Source organism: Orcinus orca, chromosome 4 (genome assembly GCF_937001465.1).
Source record: "Orcinus orca chromosome 4, mOrcOrc1.1, whole genome shotgun sequence".
NCBI lineage: Eukaryota > Metazoa > Chordata > Mammalia > Artiodactyla > Delphinidae > Orcinus > Orcinus orca.
The window spans coordinates 153,131,706-153,151,093 of NC_064562.1; the positions used below are offsets into that span (position 1 = coordinate 153,131,706).

Genomic DNA, 19,388 nt, shown 5'->3' on the forward strand with positions numbered 1-19,388 from the left:
TGCAGGGGCGGGGGTGTGGGACCACCAGGGGCTCTGACCACGTGAAGACAGAGATAAGGCAGAGGTACCAACCCCTCTTCAGGCATGCCCTGCCCTGCCACTGAAGAAACAGCTGCACCTCAGCAGTTGAGGCCGCAAGGAGGAAGGTGCTTGTTAGAGGGGACAGGTCCCATGTAGGGTCAGTGCAGAAAGAGAGAAAAGGAACGTAAGTCATAGCATTCAAGCCACACCACCCTGCTGCACCGGGTCGAGGTCTGCTGGTCACCAATGCTCAAGAACCAAAGGCCCAACACTGCACCCTGGAGCCAAGACGCTCAGCAGCCCTGGGGCGGGAAAGACCCAGTGTCCGAGGCCCGTCCGGCTCCTGTGCCGGCAACGGGCCGCCAAGCCCAGAGCCTTGCTCCGCTCCTGGCGGCAGACATGGGTGGCTGGAGCAGCCTGAAGGGGCCAAGGGGCCTCCTGCTAGAGGTGGAGGTGAGGGGAAGCAGCAGCCCGGGCCCCTACTGGGGAACTGCAGCAACAGAGAGGGCAATCCACTCAGCACAGATCATTTTAAACTTTAAGAAAGTTTTAATGAGTTCCTTACCAGAAATTGTATCTGGCAAGAAAGTGCCAGGATTCCAGTTCTTATCATTCATCACTTCTGATCCCCAAAGACTTATAAATTTAGAACTATTCCACTCTGGAGTATTCCCAAAACAGCTCGGATAAATATGGTCTTGAAGAGATGCATTGAATACCTGATGTTTATTTGTGTGATTCTGAACAGGTGCTGGCGGTAAAGCCTACAAAAAAAAATGTTCTAATCATATATCAAAATTAATATTCTATTTACCTAAGTAGTTAAACTACAAACAGACAAGTCATTACTGAAACCCTGTGGGACGCGCCTGCCGTGAGCAGGTGTCCCGGGGAGCACGTCTTGCAGAGGCTTGAGTATTTATGAGGCTGTACGTGACGGGGCAAATCTGAACCAGATGTAGATTTTAAAAGCAACTGATGCTCAAGGAACGTATCAGACAAACTTTAGACAACTCAGTGACTTCTCACATTCCTCCCTAGTCACATGTTATTTTATTTTTTTAAATAAATTTATTTATTTGTTTTTATTTTTGGCTGTCTTGGGTCTTCCTTGCTGCGCGCCGGCTTTCTCTAGTTGCGGCGAGCAGGGGCTACTCTTCGTTGCAGTGCACGGGCTTCTCATCGCAGTGGCTTCTCTTGTTGCAGAGCACGGGCTCTAGGCGTGTGTGCTCAGTAGTTGTGGCTCGTGGGCTCTAGAGTGGGCTCAGTAGTTGTGGCGCACGGGCTTAGTTGCTCCGCAGCATGTGGGATCTTCCCGGGCCAGGGATGGAACCCGTGTCCCCTGCATTGGTAGGCGGATTCCCAACCACTGCACCACCAGGGAAGCCCCCTAGTCTCATTTTAAATGAGGCCCATTTGCATGAGATCTGTTCCTGTGGCTTATTCTCATCTGACATTTTAAAAATCACCGTGCACCGCAAGGAAGAGTAGCCCCTGCTGGCCGCAAAGTCAACTTTGGAATCACTCATAAAAATGGTCAGCTCTTACGCTGTTCCCTCACACTTGGACAAAGTGCAGTGTAAGTGTGAAGAAAAGATGGATTCTACATTGAGCTCTAAACCACCCTCCCCGGGGCGGGGAGGGGAAGACCCTTGTCTGAAGGTGCCAAGGGAGGGCGCTGGGTCCACACATTTATGGGGTGACTGGCCGTCAGCTGCTCCCTGCACACGTCCTGGGCCGTCCCTCCCCTTGGTCCCCCTGCCCCCGCCCCCCATACCCGCAACAGTCTTCCCCACCGCAGCCAGAGTGGGCTCATGGAATGTGAGTAGGAGGGCGTCACTCCCACACTCCGGCTGTGCCACTGGTCTCCCACTGCTCTGACATAAAACCCAAAGTCCTGAACGTGGCCAGCCGCCCCCGTCCTTCCTGATCACGAAGCCCCTGGACACACGGGTCTTTCCTTGGTCCTCAAACTCCAAGCTACTTCTTGACCCACAACTTGGCCCACACTGTGTCCACTTTCTAGGAGGTCCTAATCTCAGCTCAGACCTTGCTGACTTGCATTTATCCTACTGGCCACAGCCTAGATGTCACGTCCTTGGAGAAGTCATCACTGCCTTTGCTCTCACCACCCAGCACCCAGACCACGGGGGGCCTTCCCATCAAACACACTAAAGTCCATCAGTTTTCCCTCTCAGCACTTACCACAGTCATAATTCAAGACTTATCTTTAACCTATTGGTTTAACGTCTGCCTTGCCTCGAGTTACATAAACTGCAAGGGGATGGGGCCGCCTGGATCCTGGCCCTGCCGCCCCCAGCATCTCGCTGATGCAGCACACGGCCTTCCCTCTGCAGGTGTGTGCCCAGGCCCACCCAGACGAGCTACAGGTCTGTGCTGGGAGCGTCCCTGAGGACACAGGAATGAGCAGTGAGTGCTGTGAGCTCAAGTGGGAGGGTTTGGGGATGATTCCCAGGGCGGTGATGGTCTGGCAGAACCCTGAGGGCCTGGCTGGGCAGAGGGTCGAAGGGAAGGGTCAGAGCACGGGGATGGCCAATGTCCAGGGACAAGTGTGCCACAACCTGACGGGCTGCAGGGGCCACAGCAGAGACAACCCCGTGTGACTTCCGTCCTGAAGGGGCTGGGAAGCCACAGAGGTTTCTACGCAGCAGGGTGAGACGGTCTGGTCAGCTGATTAGAAACATGGATCTGTGGCAACCTGGTGAAGGAGCCAGAGGGGCAAGGATGACGCAGAGAGCAGTTAGTAAGGGGCCGGGGAGGGCTGGAGCGCTGGCGGGGCAGGTGGGGAGGAAGGGGAGGGTTTGGGAGCTCCAGGCCGGCCACGTCTGAGCTGAGACTGTGCTCAGGTCAGAGCTGCTGCCTCTGGCTCCACCCCTGGGAGGCGTGGCCAGTGACGGAGCTGGACTTCCGGGCTGCCCAGTCTGAGGGGTTCAGGGCCAGCCCGCCCTTTACTAGCTGTGTGACCTCAGGCAAATTACTCAATCTTTTTGTGCTTTAGTTTTCTCATCTGTAATTTGGAAATACCTACCTCCAGGGGACGCGGTAAGAATTAAACCAGACAGTGCATGTCAAGGGTTTAGCATATGGCCGGGCCCAAAGGAGGCATTTCCCAAGTGCTAAGGTGGGTCTCCCTAGACACGAGCCAGGCCCCCACCCCACCCCCGCCCCCGCTTCCCTCCCTCAGCTCGGGCCGCTGAGCAGCTTAGCGCACCTGCTGAACGGGCTCAGAGAGACGAAGGTGGAGGGTGAGGCTGGAGCGGATTCAGGATTTGAAAGTGGGAAGAAACAGGGCTAGACTGGACGCCCAGGACCAAAGCAGAAGCCTGGACCAGCTGTTCTGGCGGAGCAGCCCCAGGGGCAAAGGGCGAGGACAAGAAACCTGTATTTCAACAGATGTCAGTTTCCACAAAGAAGTGACAAACTAAGAGCTGCTTTGCTGAGAAGGGACGGATGAAAACTAACGATCAAATGGAAGAAGGTTTCTTAGTCTTGAAGACCTTCTGCTAAGGGCAGACATACCTGACAGGTGGGAAGCAGCCGCTTGCTCACCACGTCAGCTCTGAGAAGCAGCTCGGAACAGCAGAAGCACATTGAGGGCTCGGAAGCTACTCAAGAACTTCGGAGACCCTCTGGGCACGGCCAAGCGTTGCTGGCTTCTTCCTCCCGGAGAAAGCCTGGCTGACCGCTGGGAGCCGTCGCCTGCGTCTTTCCAGAGAGCCTTTGCTCACCCTTCAGCACTCTGGATACCCGAGCATGACCTCTCTGCAAACCCACCCCACAGGCTCGGGGAGTTCTCCTTCAGTGTTACTTTCCTACTCCGCATCTACAATTCCTATTAAGGTACGTCATAGTATTTTGAGTTTTCAAATTTGACTGACTGTGTTTTTGTCTTCTCTTTAGACCACGAGGTCTCTGAAAACAAGCACAAGGACTAACCAGTTTTATTTTTCTAGCATGTAGCACAGGGCCTGGCACATACCGGATGTTCAATAAATGGGCAGAATTTAACTTGGCGGAATAAGGGGATGTAGCCATGGAACTGTTATACTGGAGACATAAGTCAGCGATTCTATACATCTGACTCACACACTTCTTCAGAAGCCTGTCTACTCAAAACAGGAGGCCCAGCTGTAGAGAGCAAAGGGAGCAGGGGTCTGTAACAAGCAAGCTGTATTTGTACGAATGCTTCTGCACAAGACGCCTACTAACTTCCATAGCTACGGGTTTCCTTCAGGGAAAGAACAGGCACCTGTCACCCAGACCATTCTGGGGCCACGCCTCCATAAAAAACACTAATGACTTAAGCACCAAATCAGCCTCTCAACATGTGGCTAACGCTATTAAGTTGGAACACTGCTTTCAATCTTTACACAAATCCACATGGCTTCAATTAACAGAAGTTCTCAATTGTTCTCCTCTTTGAGACAAAACTGACTCACGGGAAAGCAAAATTTTGCTTTCAGTGGAAGCTCCGACACACACACTAACTGATGCCCTCACCACGCATGCCTCTGCGTTTATGCAGGAACCTAAGACCCAGCCCGTCTCACACCCAGATGTCATCCCAGATGCCATGAGCACGGAGCCGAGAGAGCACAAGGCTGAGCCACTGAGCACGGGCGGGAGAGGCCGCTGACGCCCAGCGTGCAAACAAAAGGGTCCACTTATATCCCAGCGAACAAGAGAGTGACGACCCCTCTACTCTGCACTTCTTCTCAGAGGCTCTTCAGTACTCCTGCCAAAGGAGAAGAGGCAAGAGCCCCACCTCTGTTTCGCTGTTTCTTAGCGTCAGAAGAACTGAACTCTGCCTCTGAAATAAAACGCAGATCACAGGTCACAACATGACCCCCAGATGGCAATCTATTTATGTCCCTATTTTCCACACAGCATTTTTCTCCGTCGAATTCCAATTGATCTTACACTTGTACCACGTTTAACTTTATGAGATACTTCTGCAGTGGTTGTACACAAGTAACCCGGTGAGGAGGTGACAGGTTCACAGGCCCACAGCCACGTGGGAGTCACGTCACCAGGCTCCACTCAATGCACTGAACTCACTGACCATTTCCAAATAACCCTTATGCTCCCGTGGAGACTTCAAGACATGTGTCCACCTTCAGCTCCAGGCCCTCCCTAATGGGGCAACTGCTTCACAACACATTCTCCAGATGGAAAAGACACAGGACTTAAAGCTGGAAGCCTCGAGCACCGCTCCCGGGCCACGCGCAGCAGGGGAGCCTGCTCTGCTGGGGAGCAGGAGGTGTGGCCCATGCGCTCGTCTCCAAGGCCGCAAGTTCTCCCTCCCAGGCGGGCGCGGTCCAGTGAGGGGGGACGCTTCGCTTGACGTCCCAGATAACTGGCACCAAGCACTTTTGTAACAAAGGGCTGAGCTACGGAGAAAGCAAGGGAAACGGTCCACAAAGAACTGACAAGAACATGGCAAGAAAAACAGGACCCAGTGGAGGTGCGGGAAGGGATGGCTGCCCTGGGGACGTGTGCGCCATCGTCACCGTGAGGAGGGGATGGGTCTGTGGTCCCACGGGAGGAAGGAGAGCTGGAGACAAGGGGAGCTGGAGGGTCCCAGAGGGTCAGCTCCCTGCTGGCACCTTTGCACCAGCAAATGCGAACCCTCTCTTGAGGAAGCGTCCCCTATTCAGCACCTGCTCAACAAAACATGATCTCATGATAAAAACAGATTTAGGTCCTCAAGGTTTCATTCAAACACAGAATAACTGTGTGTAAAATGCTTAAAGAGAGGAAAGATGAAAGAAAAAGTGATCAAGGAACAAGAGAATATAAAAAGTTTCTAACACATTTGAAAAATAAATAAATTAAAGCTTAGAAATAAGAATTACAGGTGGGATTAAAAACTCAAACTTAAGGGGCACGTTAGACCCAATTATAGAGAACCACTTAACTGGAAGACTGATCCAAAAGAAGTTCCCAGAACAGACTGAGAGACGCATTTCAGGTACAGAGAGACCATCAGGTGTGACGTGCAGGATGAGAAGGTCTAACCAGAGGTGCAGGGAGAGACAGCAGAGCGGTTAAGAGGGAATACAAACAAGATAAAATGGCTGAGAATCATCAGACGGGGGATTTAAAATTACTCACACGCTGAGGGCTCTGACGGGAAAGGTACACAACATGCACGAACAAATGGGTAATGTGGGCAGAGAGATTCTAAGAAAGAATCAAAAAGAAATGCCAGAAATAAAAAACACTGTAAGAGAAACTAAGAATTGGTAGACTGGACACAGCCAAGAAAAGAATCAATGAGCTTCAAGATAGGTCAGGAGAAACTTTTCAAACTGAAATGCAAAGAGAAACAAGAATTTAAACAAACAAACAGAACCCCCAAAAAAACCACCACCAACAATGACCAAAAAAGTAGAACAAAATGTCCAAGAGCTGTGGGGCCATTTCAGCAGCCATTTCAGTGTGGTGCCTGGAGTCTGGAAGGAGGCGGAACAGGCAGGAGGGACATCCGAAGGACGAACAGCCAAGCACGTCCCAAACTCACAACAGGCACCAAACCACAGACCCAGGAAGCGCGGAGGACACCAAACAGAACAGATGCCTGCAAAACCCACACCAGGGCATATCACATTCAAGCTGCAGAAAACCAAAGACAACGAGAAAAGCTTGAAAGCAGCCTAAGGGGGTGGGGTTGGGCGGGGGGAGAAACCCCTGTACCTACAGAACGAGGAACACAATCACAGAGGACATCTCATTTAAAACCATGCAAGCAAGAAGCGTGGAGTTAACTGTGTCTTAAGTGTTCAAAGAAGAAAAAAACCCACCAACCTAAAATACTGTATCCAGCGAAATTATCCTTCAAAAGTGAAGGAGAAATAATGACTTCCTCAGACAAACAAAAACTGAGGGAACTCATCTCCAGCAGACCTGCTCTGCGAGAAATGTTAAAAGATTCTCTTCAGGCAGAAGGAAAATAATATAGCTCAGAAATTTGGATCTACATAAGGAAAGGGAGAGCAATGGAGAAGGAATAAATACAAGTAAAATAAAATCTCTTATTTTTCTTATTATTAATTGAAAAAATAACTTTGTTTGAAGTAATAATAACAGTGTACTAGGTGGTTAATATATGGATAAATGAAAATAATGACAGCAATGTCACAAGGGATGGGAGGGAGGAATTGGGAATCATCTGTTAACAAGTACCTATGCTACACAGAAAGCACAATGGTGGTCTCTGAACAGGGACTTAGATGAGTTAAAACGTATGTTCTAATACAACTGCTAAAGTTGAAAGAAAGGCATAATTAATATCTAAGAGAAGAGATAAAATGGAATCAGAAAATGCTCAATTACAAGTGGAGAAGGCAGGGCTTCCCTGGTGGCGCAGTGGTTGAGAGTCCGCCTGCCGATGCAGGGGACACGGGTTCGTGCCCCGGTCCAGGAAGATCCCACATGCCGCGGAGCGGCTGGGCCCGTGAGGCATGGCCGCTGAGCCTGCGCGTCCGGAGCCTGTGCTCCGCAACGGGAGAGGCCACAACAGTGAGAGGCCCGCGTACCGCCAGGAAAAAAAAAAAAAAAAAAAAAAGTGGAGAAGGCAGAAAAAGAAGCCTCTGATAACAAATAGAAAACAGTTACAAACATGGTTGTTATTAATCCAAACATGTAAAAGAATCACTTTAAAAGTGAATGGTCTAAATACACCAATGAAAATACAGAGATTATCAGAGTATATTAAACAACAAGAACCTTCTCCCCTCCCAAAAACCCCAAGATCCAAGGATACCTGTCTACAAGAAACCTACTGTAAGTGGTGGGTGGGGAGAGATACACCATGGAACACTAATCGAAAGATGGTGGAATGGCCATCATCAAACACTCTAGAAACAATAAATGCTGGAGAGGGTGTGGAGAGAAGGGAATCCTCTTGCACCGCTGGTGGGAATGTGAATTGGTTCAGCCACTATGGAGAACAGTATGGAGGTTCCTTAAAAAACTACAAATAGAACTACCATATGACCCAGCAATCCCACTACTGGGCATATACCCTGAGAAAACCAAAATTCAGAAAGAGTCATGTACCAAAATGTTCATTGCAGCTCTATTTACAATAGCCCGGTGATGGAAACAACCTAAGTGCCCATCATTGGATGAATGGATAAAGAAGATGTGGCACATATATACAATGGAATATTACTCAGCCATAAAAAGAAACGAAGTTGAGCTATTTGTAATGAGGTGGATAGACCTAGAGTCTGTCATACAGAGTGAAGTAAGTCAGAAAGAAAAAGACAAATACCGTATGCTAACACATATATATGGAATTTAAGAAAAAAATGTCATGAAGAACGTAAGACAGGAATAAAGACACAGACCTACTGGAGAACGGACTTGAGGATATGGGGAGGGGGAAGGGTGAGCTGTGACAGGGCGAGAGAGAGTCATGGACATATACACACTAACAAACGTAAGGTAGATAGCTAGTGGGAAGCAGTCGCATAGCACAGGGAGATCAGCTTGGTGCTTTGTGACCGCCTGGAGGGGTGGGATAGGGAGGGTGGGAGGGAGGGAGACGCAAGAGGGAAGAGATATGGGAACATATGTATAACTGATTCACTTTGTTATAAAGCAGAAACTAACACACCATTGTAAAGCAATTATACCCCAATAAAGATGTTAAAAAAAAAAAAAAAGAAAGCTGGTGGAGCTACACTAACTGCAGACGGAGCCGACTGCAGAGCGAGGAAAGTTATCTGGGATAAAGAGGGCCATTACTTAATAATAAGGGGTCAGCTCTGCATGAACGCGTAACAATCCTAAACATGTGAGCACCTAACAGAAGAGCATCAAACTACACGAGGCAAAGCCCGACAGAGCTGCCAGGAGAAACAGGTGGATCCACTATTACAGCTGCAGACCTCAACCTTCCCCCATCAGAAATGGGGAGATCCAGCAGGGAGGGATCAGTAAGGACACACCCGAGCTCAACAGCACCATCAATCAACTGCTACTTCATCCAAAACCAGCAGATTACACGTTCCTCTGAAGGAACATGGAGCATTCACCAAGGAGACCACATTCTGGGCCACAAAGCGCACTAACAAATTTGGAAGAACAGAAGTACAGTGTCTGCTCTCAGACCAGAATGTAATTAAAGTAGAAATCAGTAACAGAAAGATAGCTAGAGAATTCCCAAATATTTGGAAATTAAATTCCCTATCACTTACAATTTTAATTTTTTCTCTAGTATTTCATCACTATATTTACCTCCTGCAACTACTTTTAACTTTCAAATAACACACGTGAACACACAAATGAAATGTATCATTGGTATGAAGACATCTGAAAACAGAAATAGTCTTCAAGTTTTTCTAATTTCAGGAAAATAAAATTTTAACACTGCTCATTCCAAGCATTTTAGGTCTTAAATATATTTGCCCACGATGGCAAAAGTATGAATTAAAAGAATTACAACTACAGTGACATAAAGTCTTCAAGGCGACAGCTGTCATTTCACCAGACCAGAAATTTCTAAAGGCCCTGACAACACAGAAACACCAGCAGGTCAGAAGAGCCTCAATGGGGACGGTGCCCGCCACACTCAGCAACACCTCCCTCCTCCCAACTGTGCGTGGACCATCGCGCTGAACCGTGCTGGCCTCTCTGAGAAACCTGCTCTGACGGAGCTGAGGATGAGTCTGTGTCCTTCTAATACAGCGCATTTCTTCTCTACCATCTCCTACGGGGCTGGGAACACACGATGCATTTAGGTATAGACGCAGCCACAGTACTCAAGTTAGTCAAACTAACTCCAATAACACAAACCAACTTTGCAAAACCTGGTTAAGTGACAACGTAAGATTGTTTAGAAAAGCAAACATTTTTTTTTTTTTTCTTTTTTGCGGTACGTGGGCCTCTCACTGTTGTGGCCTCTCCCGTTGCGGAGCACAGGCTCCGGACGCGCAGGCTCAGCGGCCATGCCTCACGGGCCCAGCCGCTCCGCGGCATGTGGGATCTTCCCGGACCGGGGCACGAACCCGCGTCCCCTGCATCGGCAGGTGGACTCTCAACCACTGCGCCACCAGGGAAGCCCAAAGCAAACATTTTTATACCAGGTACAAATGAAGTATTCTGTCAAATGCATCTCAGTTTTCCAAATAAAAATGGCATCCAACTAGTGTATTTTAAATGTATTTGAATAATCTTGACATTAATACTAAACTGGCTGAAATACAGCTTAACAGCTTGTCCTCCATATTTGCCTTTCCAGCCACGAATCTTTCACATCTATCTACTGGATTACAGTTTAACGTATCAAATAAATAGATCTCGATACAGATGATGCTCCCCCGAAATGTTCTCCTTCCCCTTTACCTTCTATAGACTACTTACAACGTCCTGAGAAAAGGCCAAAATTCGGGGCGGGGCGGAAATCAGTTTTAACTAGAGGTCCCAATAGCCTTTGGGGATAATCAATTTCACTACTTTACTTGAAGATTTTTAAGAACTAATTCTTGAACAGCTTCCACCAGCAAGAAAGTATGAGAGACCATTCTATACTCTTTTCTCTGGGTGGTTCCCTAGGGACTAGAAACTGGAGCTCTATTCAGGTAAGAACGGGGAGCCAACAGCTTCCCGAACTCATACGTTCACCCAGAGGGCAAGGGCTGTGGATCAGGGAGACCATGAAAATAGCCTGGCCTTGAATACATACCTGAATAATGCTACTTAAAATCACCCGATTAACAAAGGTATCATTAAGTGTTCAAACTGAGCAATTCAATCTAATAAAATTTAAGCATAAATGTGAGTGGTCACCAAGCACCTATCATAAGAGAACATGACAAGCTGATTACACTCTGTTATAAACCAGTGGTTATAATCTCTCGCCTGTGCCCCTCCCCAGCTATGGCAACGTGTGGCCTTCTTGAGAAAGCCCCTTTCAGGCCACGTCCTCCCTTTCTCTCCCAGTGGAGAATCACTGCTTTAAGTAACGTTATCAGTAAAGCTTGGGGAAAATTCTACTTTTGACTGACTAGAACTAATAACACGAGGCAGAGTAAGTGACCAAAAAATAAAAATTCGTGATAAGAGTCAATAAAGGTTAAGTTCAAAATAGCTAGAGAGGCACAAAGAACGAAACTAACCTGAAAATCTCACTGCAAAGTCTAAGATACTGAACATAAACCTGAGGTTCTCGGAGAAGAAATGCACGCAAATCACACTTTCCCAGCCCCTCACTACTCTCCTGGCCAGGCCTCCCGGTCTGCCCCCAGCCCCTCCCACTCATCACCTGCCCGGCACACGGGCTCGCACCGCATGGCACCCAGGGTCCCGCCTTCAAGCTTGTTCCTTTCTACATAAAAGTCCTCAGTCTCGTGCTTAGAGGACACTCATTTTAGACCCTGTAGAGCCCAGCCAGTGTTAGAGGACTCATGTCACATTCAAATTATTTTACCCACCACACTGAGAAAAAGAGCCAGGCCTCCAAAAGCTGCGGGGAGAGAACTGACCTGCTCTCTGGGTGGGGAGAAGCCCTGTGTGGAAGGTCCCCGAGCACAACCCGTCACCCCGGCACCATCTGAAAAACTCTTCACGTACTAGTTAATTCTGGAGGAATAAACCATGACTTTCATGATTGTTTTTACAAGTGTAAAGGTTGAAAATTCTGAGTTTAAGGTATTATGGTAAAAGGAAACATTTACAGACCCTCCAATCAAGCGCGGATGCTGTCCTACACAAGCTGCCAACTTATGGGTTTCCGTTTGTTTCAACATGTACCCCTCAAGGTCTGAGTGACGGGTGAGCTTTCCAGCCCTTTCTGCCCTGACTTACCTTACTGTGTGTGAAGGGGGGCGCTGTGTACAAGGTGGGGTGGATGAGAGGGCGAGGCAGGTGTGGGACGGCGTGCAAGGGCACATGTCCATGGATGTGGGGGTAAAGATGCAGAGCGGGGTGTGTGGGCTTCTCGGGGCTCAGGAACTGGTGGCCAGGAGGAAGGGCTCCAGCGGTCACTGCCGACGGCGTCAATCCAGACGCCTCTTGTTTACAGACGTGACATTCACAAGTGTTTGGAGCTTGCTCTGCCTAAAGGGAAAGAAAAAAGAAGTATTTAGTAAATGAGTATTTAGGGAAACAAAGAATTGTACGGACTGAATTAGAGCCAGTCACACGGCAGATACAAAGGCAGCAGGGCCCGTCCTGACACCCCAGGTTGACGGGTCCCTCCTTGTGAGGTAAACGAGGGCCCCCAGGACTGGGACTGAAGAGACCTGAAAAGAGAAGGGGGTGCGCACCTCCCCCCAGCTGGGTGTCTGCTGAGGCAGCAGCCACAGCCATCTGCATCCCGCGCCTGTCTGAGCAGGGGCAAGGGGACTGGCAAGACGGCAGAGCGGAGAGAGGGAGCTGGGACCAAGGACAACAAGACCACCAGTGAGTGCCATGCTCCGCCGGGCTCACACTGCTTAACGGACGGTTACACAGAGATTCTTCAAAATGCACCAGAGATGGGACTTCCGGCTAAGGTGGAATGAAGCAGTCGGTGACTCTTCTCCCTCAAAACAAGTGTAAAACTGAACACAATTGTCAAAGGCAATCGTTTTGAGGCTCTGGAAATCAACCAAAGGAAAATAACAAATTGAGAAGCGTTTATTCATGCAAATCTGCTAGAACTTTCAGGTGAGAACAGAAGGGGTCTAGCCTTCTTGCCCAGGGCTCTTCCTGTTCCCAACTCCCCACACTCCTTAAAAAATTAAACTTTAAAACAAACAAACAAAAAAACGTAACTCAAGAATAAATAGCAGAATTAAAATGGTACACTAAAATTTTCTTTGATATGAAAAAAGGAAGTAAAGGAGGGACAGAGGTACAAAAAACATGAGACCTACAGAAATAACCAGCAAAATGGCAAATGTAAATATTGTCAATAATTACATTAAATGTAAATGACTCATTTCAAACAAAAGGCAAGGACTGATGGACAGGATAAAAATATGAGACCAAACTAAAAGACTGGAAGGCAAATTTTAGACTCAAAGACACAAAGAAGCTGAAATTAAGAGCTGAAAAAATATATAATATAACAGTACTCCGAAGACAGGTGGAGTATTAATATTAGACAAAATAGTCTAAGATAAGAAGTATTAGCAGGGAAACAGTTCATAATGACAAAAGGGCCAATATGTTAGGGAGATAGAACAATAATTACGTGGATACACATTCAACAACACTGCCCCAAAATGCACGAAACAAAAACTGGCAGATTTGAAAAAGGAATAGACAACCTAAAAGGCATACTTGAAGACTTCAATATGTCTCTCTCAAAAATTTTCAGAACTAGATAGAAAATCAGGAAGGATATAGAAGACTTGACTAACGCTATCAATCAACTTGACCCAACTTTCATTTACAGGCTGCTCCACCTAATAGGGGCAGAATACAAGTGCACCTCTAGGACAGACCACATGTTAGGCCATAAAACAAGTCTCAATAAATTTGGAAGCTCTAAAATCAGTAATCTAAGCTTTAGATTCAACAAGCTAGAAACAGAACAAACCAAACCCAAAGAATATAGAAAGAAATAATGGAGATCAGAACAGAAATCAATGAAAGAGAAAAGAGACAAACAGAGAAAAGTAACAAAACCAAAAACTGGTTATTTACAAAAATGGACAAACCTACAGCCAGACTGACTGAGGGGGTTAAAAAGGAGTAAACAAAATTACCCAAATCAGGAATTAACATCACTACAGACTCTACAGAATTAAAAGAGAGTATAATAAATAACCATATGATATCAAATTAGACAATTTAGATGAAATGGATAAATTCCTAAAACGACACAAATTATTAAACTCATCCCAAGAAGAAACAGAAAATCTGAATAGACCTGTAGTAAGTAAACAAAATTTGAATTAGTAATTACAAAATTTCCCACAAAAAGAGACCAGGCTCATGGGATTTCACTTGTGAATTCTATCAAATATTTAAGAAATCTCAATCTTAGACAAATTCCTTCAGAAAATATATGCAGAACAAACAATTCCCAACTCATTTTATGAGGCAGGTATCACCCTGATACCAAAGCCAGACAAAGACATCATAAGGATGGACAACTATAGACCAGTATCTTTTATTAGCACAGATGCAAAAACCCTAACAAAATAACCAATCAAGCAACATATGAAAAAGGGACTATGCCATGAGCAAGTGGAATTTATCCCAGGAACACAAGGTTGGTTTAATATACGAAAATCACTTGATGAGATACACCACGGTAACAGAATAAAGGATGAAAACCACAGGGTCTCAACAGATGCAGAGAAGGCATATGAAAAACCCAAAGCATGTTCATGATAAAACTCCCAAAAAACTAGGAGTAGAACAGAATTTCCTCAACTTGACAAAGGACATCTATGAAAAACCTACGGCTAGCATCATACTTTACTGGTCAAAGACTGAATGCTTTCCCCCTAAGACTGGGAATAAACAAAGACATCTACTTGCACCACTTCTACTCAACACTGTACTGGAGGTTCTAGCTAGCTCAATAAGGCAAGAGTAGGGAATTAAAAGAATCCAGATTGGAAAGGAAGAAGTAAAACTGTTTATTCACAGACAACATGATCTTGCATGTATAAAGTCCAAAGTAATCTACCAAAAAAAAAAAAACCAACCCCAAAAACAACACCACAAAACTTCAACCCTTCTAAAACAAGTTTATTAGCAAAGCTGCAGAATTCAAGATCAATATATGAGAATCTATTGTATTTCTATATATTACCAACAGTCAACTGAAAATCGAAATTAGAAAACACCTTTACTATAGAATCAAAAGACATCTAATACTTAAGAATAAACTTAAGAAACATGTTCGAGAACCACAGACTAGAAATTTTTAAAAACCGCTGAGAGAAATTAAAGATGACCTAAATAAATGGAAGCAGCATGGTCACTGACTGACAGATTCAATTTTGTTAAGACTGTATTTTCCCAAAATTGATCCTTATCATCCCACAAATAAAAGATTAGGCCCAGAGAAGTTTGCTGATGAATTCTATCAAATATTCAAGAATTCAATGCAACCTCTATCAAAATCCAAGCAGGTCTTTTTGGAGAAGGTAACAAATTGTTCCTAAAATGTATACGGGGAATTCCCTGGTGGTTCAGTGGTTAGGACTCGGTGCTTTCACTGTGGTGGCCCAGGTTCAATCCCTGGTCGGGGAACTAAGATCCCACAAAGCCATGCAGTATGGCAAAAAAATAAATAAATAATAATAAATAAAACAAAAAATAAAATGTATATGGAAATGCACATAGATTTTGAATGCATTTAGACTTTGAAAAGGCTAAACAATTTTGAAAAAGGCCCACCAAGCTGCAGGGCAGATCCTACCCGATTTCCAAGCTTACAGTAAAGCAACAGTCAAGTAGAGTATGGGTTTAAGGACACAGAGATCAAATGAACAGGATCCTGAGTACAGACATTAACCCATACATTTATAGTCAATTGATTTGCAATAAATAGCCAATGCAATTCAGCAGGGGAAAGGATGGCCCTTTCAACAAATGGTACTGGGACAACTGGATACCCAAATATGCAAAAGGTGAATTTGGACCCTAACCTCAGACCATAAGCAAAACTGAGTCAAATGGACCACAGACCTAAGTAAGAGCTAAAATTATAAATATTATAGAGGAAAGGAGAGTTTTGTATTAGGTAAAATTTTCTTGGATATGACTTCAAAAGCATGATTCATAAAAGAAAAAATTTATAAACTGGAATGCATCAAAATTAATAACTTCTGCTTTTCAAAAAACACCATAAAAATACTAAGACATACCACAGACCAAAAGAAAATATTTGTAGATCACATACTTGATAAATGACTTGTACCAATATATACCAATATATACAGAACTCTTTTTTTTTTAAATATTTATTTATTTGGAGGTGCTGGGTCTTAGTTGTGGCACGCAGGATCTTCGTTTCAGTATGCGGGATCTTTAGTTGCAGTGTGTGGACACTTCGTTGAGGCATGCAGGATCTAGTTCCCTGACCAGGATCGAACCCGGGCCCCCTGCATCGGGAGTGTGGAGTCTTAGCCAATGGACCACCAGGGAAGTCCCCACAAAGAATTATTAAACTCAAAAACAAGACAGAGAAGGAAATGCAACCCAAACGGCCCCTCAATATATGACAGAATGAGCTCAACTTTGCCCATAAAAAATGGAATGAAAACTGAAACCTCACGGGGTTACCACTTCTCATCTACCAGACTGGCAAGAGCTCAAAACTCTTCCAGGGGGAGGGGAAGGCATCACGCTGACCCGGTAAAGCCACTCCTGGTGACCGCTCCTAGGGACAGAACTGCCTACGTATAAAATGTCAGATATGTAAGGTTACTCACTGAATAGTTTATGATGGGGAAACAAACGGAAGCAAACACAAGTGTCCGTCAGCAGGGACTAAAAAGAAAAACAAAACGAAACTATGACACGTCCACACGATGGAATACAAAGAGACCAGCAGCGGAGCAAGAGGAAGCGCGCTCTGTACCGGTGAAGCTGGTCAGGACACACTGCTAGGCAGGGAAGAGAACAGAGTGTGCATTAGTATAAGCCTTTTTCATGAAAAGGCGAAGAAGAGTTGTATTTGCATAAATAAACACTGGAAGGACCTAGTTTTAAATAGGTAAAACTGGTTACGTATTGGGACTAGGGGCTGGGGGTGAGCAGGCGCTGCAGCCGGTAGATGAGGAAGGAGGTGGGAGCGAGACTTCTCAGGGTAGTAACACCTTCTGGTGTCCTTTCCTGCAGATTTACACCACCTACTGAAATGGTTTTAATCAGCCTGGACCTTCATCTGTTCTTCCTTTCATTTAAAAACTGCTTGAGCGCCTATTATAAAACTCTGAGTCTCTAAGAAAAAATAACAGTCTGGTAAGGTACCCGCACCTCTGGCTAACAGAAAAACAGACACTATCAGGAAAGAAAAGCTCCCTTACAAAACCAACCTCTTCTGAAATTTTAACATTCCACTCTTTCATTTTATTAAAAAAAAGCCCTTCCCTTGCTTCCCAGACAAGAAAACCTCCCCAACACTTAAATATCTGGAGCCACTCTGCGGTGCCGCAGAGTCAAGACGACACTGATCACAGATTCAGGAAAGAGGAACAGGACTGAAGGGAGGGAGCGAGTCACGTCTGCTTATTTGCAAGGATGCCTCGACTCTCTCCAGGCCTAATCTTCAGAAGTTTTTCGAAATAAAATAATTCTGTGTTCAATAACGCTCATGTTTAGAGAAACCAGAGGCAGAAAAGAGACCTCTGGCAAAACAAAGTTCGAAAAAATAAAATCATACCTGCTGAGTTGAGTAAGACGGGGGTGGACTGTCCACTTTACTTTCCTCCTTCCCAGGGCTCCCGTCTCCTAGAGCTGTGTCTTCCTTCGGGGCTCCCGGGGGCTCCCCACTACTTTCGCCGTCTGCCTCCTCGTCATCAGCCTCTGAAGAACTACTGCTGGTACTGCTTACCTGAGGGGACTTTAAAAACAACCCTTTGTAATTTACACTTTTTGAAACAGAAGAATGGAGGCAACTGACACACCAGACACCGTCTGATGTCACTTACTGTCACTATGAAGACGCATGCCCATACCTCGTCCTTCAGGGCCATGTTTTCCCCGCCACCGTTCAGTTCACCGTGGATTCCATTCATGCTGGCCACCACCTCGGCATCATCATAGTTACTCAGCGGATAAATATCAGCAAACTTAGCTGACAACGGCGCAACATCTTCATCGTCACTACAACTGAGAGAGCAGAGACGTCACCAGGGGGCCGCTCTCCGCGAGCACAGCGAACGCACCACCCGCCAAGCAGACACCGCGCTCGTTCACAGGAGTGCTGCACTGAGTGCCACGCATGCCCCTCAGCATCTCCTCGTAACCTGAACGCACGAGGAAACGCCTGGAAGATTACCATTTGTGCTATTTGGAAGAACGGAAAACAAGACTCCAGAAGGAGAAACATTAAGGAAACCACAAAATTTAATCAGATTAATTGATGTTGCACATCTATTCAAGTTGAAGTGCCCTGGTGTACAACTGTTCTCTCCGCCATTTCCAAGCAGACACAATTTTTGATTCTAATTAAAGGGGTACGGAGAACAACCGTAGGTCTTTACCGTTTGTTTTTATAACCGCCAAAATTTCAGACACAGCCAGCTGAACAAAACATTAAAGGCACTTATGTGACAAAATACTACAAGATTTTTCACTACAAGGCCAACTGTGGCCAAGTCCAGTCATAATCTTAATTACCAGCTTTAGCAAGACATCCAAGCGATGGGCAAATGGAATATCTACCAAAAAAAAGTAAGAAGACTTCAAGGCTAGAGCCTATGAAGACCACTTAAAATGTATGACTTTCTGGTACATGGAAAGAGCTGGCGCAGAGCTCCTGGCTCAGTGTGCACGGTTCAAGGCACGACTGTAAACGGACACCCCACGGGTCCACGTAAACATGCCACCGCGCCTGCCTGGAGCCTCAACACTCAATGGCCTCCAGAAGGAACAAGCCTAAGAACTGGAGACCTTTTGGCTTTAGGGAAGAGTGTCCAGAATTGCCAAACTCAGGTTCTTTTCCACTTTTAGGAAGACAAGAGTCAATAGACTACAATGTGCTATCATCCGGAGCTCATCACAGCAAGCACGGACAGTGCCCAGCAGGCCTCCTGGGGTCCCACTGCACCTGAGGTAACAGCAGGCTTTGCCCTGGGCTGCACCCACACCTGCTCCTGAGGTGTTAGCATCACCACGACCCAGAGGAGGAAGCCAAGGTGCAGAGATGAAGGAACTAAACCACGTGCTCCATGCAATGGAGGCGACCCCAGAACCCGTGAAGTCCAGACAGCACTGCAGCCCAGCGACTAAACCGCCACGCTTCTATTTCACCAACTTAGAAGCGGCACCACGAGAGACAACACGAACCAGCGGCCACATGGAGCTCCTTGGATCACAGAGTGTCTACCGGGAAGACACGGATCACAAGGTGCTGGCGGCCAGATGCCCAGAGCATCCGCACATGGCCCCGGCTCCGCCACTCAACGCAGCATGGGAGACCACGGCTGGCGCCAGCCGCCACAACACAGGAGCGGGGCAAACTCTTCCAATGTAAGTTCTTATTCGACTGCACACGCTGAACTGCGGGATGCTCCTGTGATGAGCTAGCTGGCAGCCAGCTGTGAAGCCCTCAACACTCTGCACCGGCTCCGAGAGCACAGGGCTTCTACAGCTATGAAGCACCTTGGGTTCAGTGAAAGGAGTCACGGGGTGCTCAGGCCAATCCCTTTACTATTATTCTGTGT

At 46.5% G+C, this 19,388-nt stretch overlaps 1 protein-coding gene across 10 annotated transcripts in view; it reads right to left on the bottom strand.

Annotated features, from left to right (window-relative positions):
* FAM193A (family with sequence similarity 193 member A) overlaps positions 1-19,388 on the bottom strand; it is a 172,858-nt gene that overhangs the window by 28,619 nt on the left and 124,851 nt on the right. For 8 of the 10 annotated variants that reach the window (XR_007477063.1, XM_049709222.1, XM_049709217.1 and 5 more), the window contains 4 exons: positions 17,652-17,832; positions 17,384-17,563; positions 11,857-12,108; positions 587-785 (listed from right to left, as the gene is read on the bottom strand). Coding sequence is in view for 9 of the 10 variants with exons in the window: in XM_049709222.1 (XP_049565179.1) it covers positions 587-785; positions 11,857-12,108; positions 17,384-17,563; positions 17,652-17,832 (812 nt within the window). In the remaining variant the exon portion in view is untranslated. The remainder of the gene's footprint in view (positions 1-586; positions 786-11,856; positions 12,109-17,383; positions 17,564-17,651; positions 17,833-19,388) is intronic. The other 2 variants (XM_049709218.1, XM_004265174.4) reach the window with 1 other exon arrangement.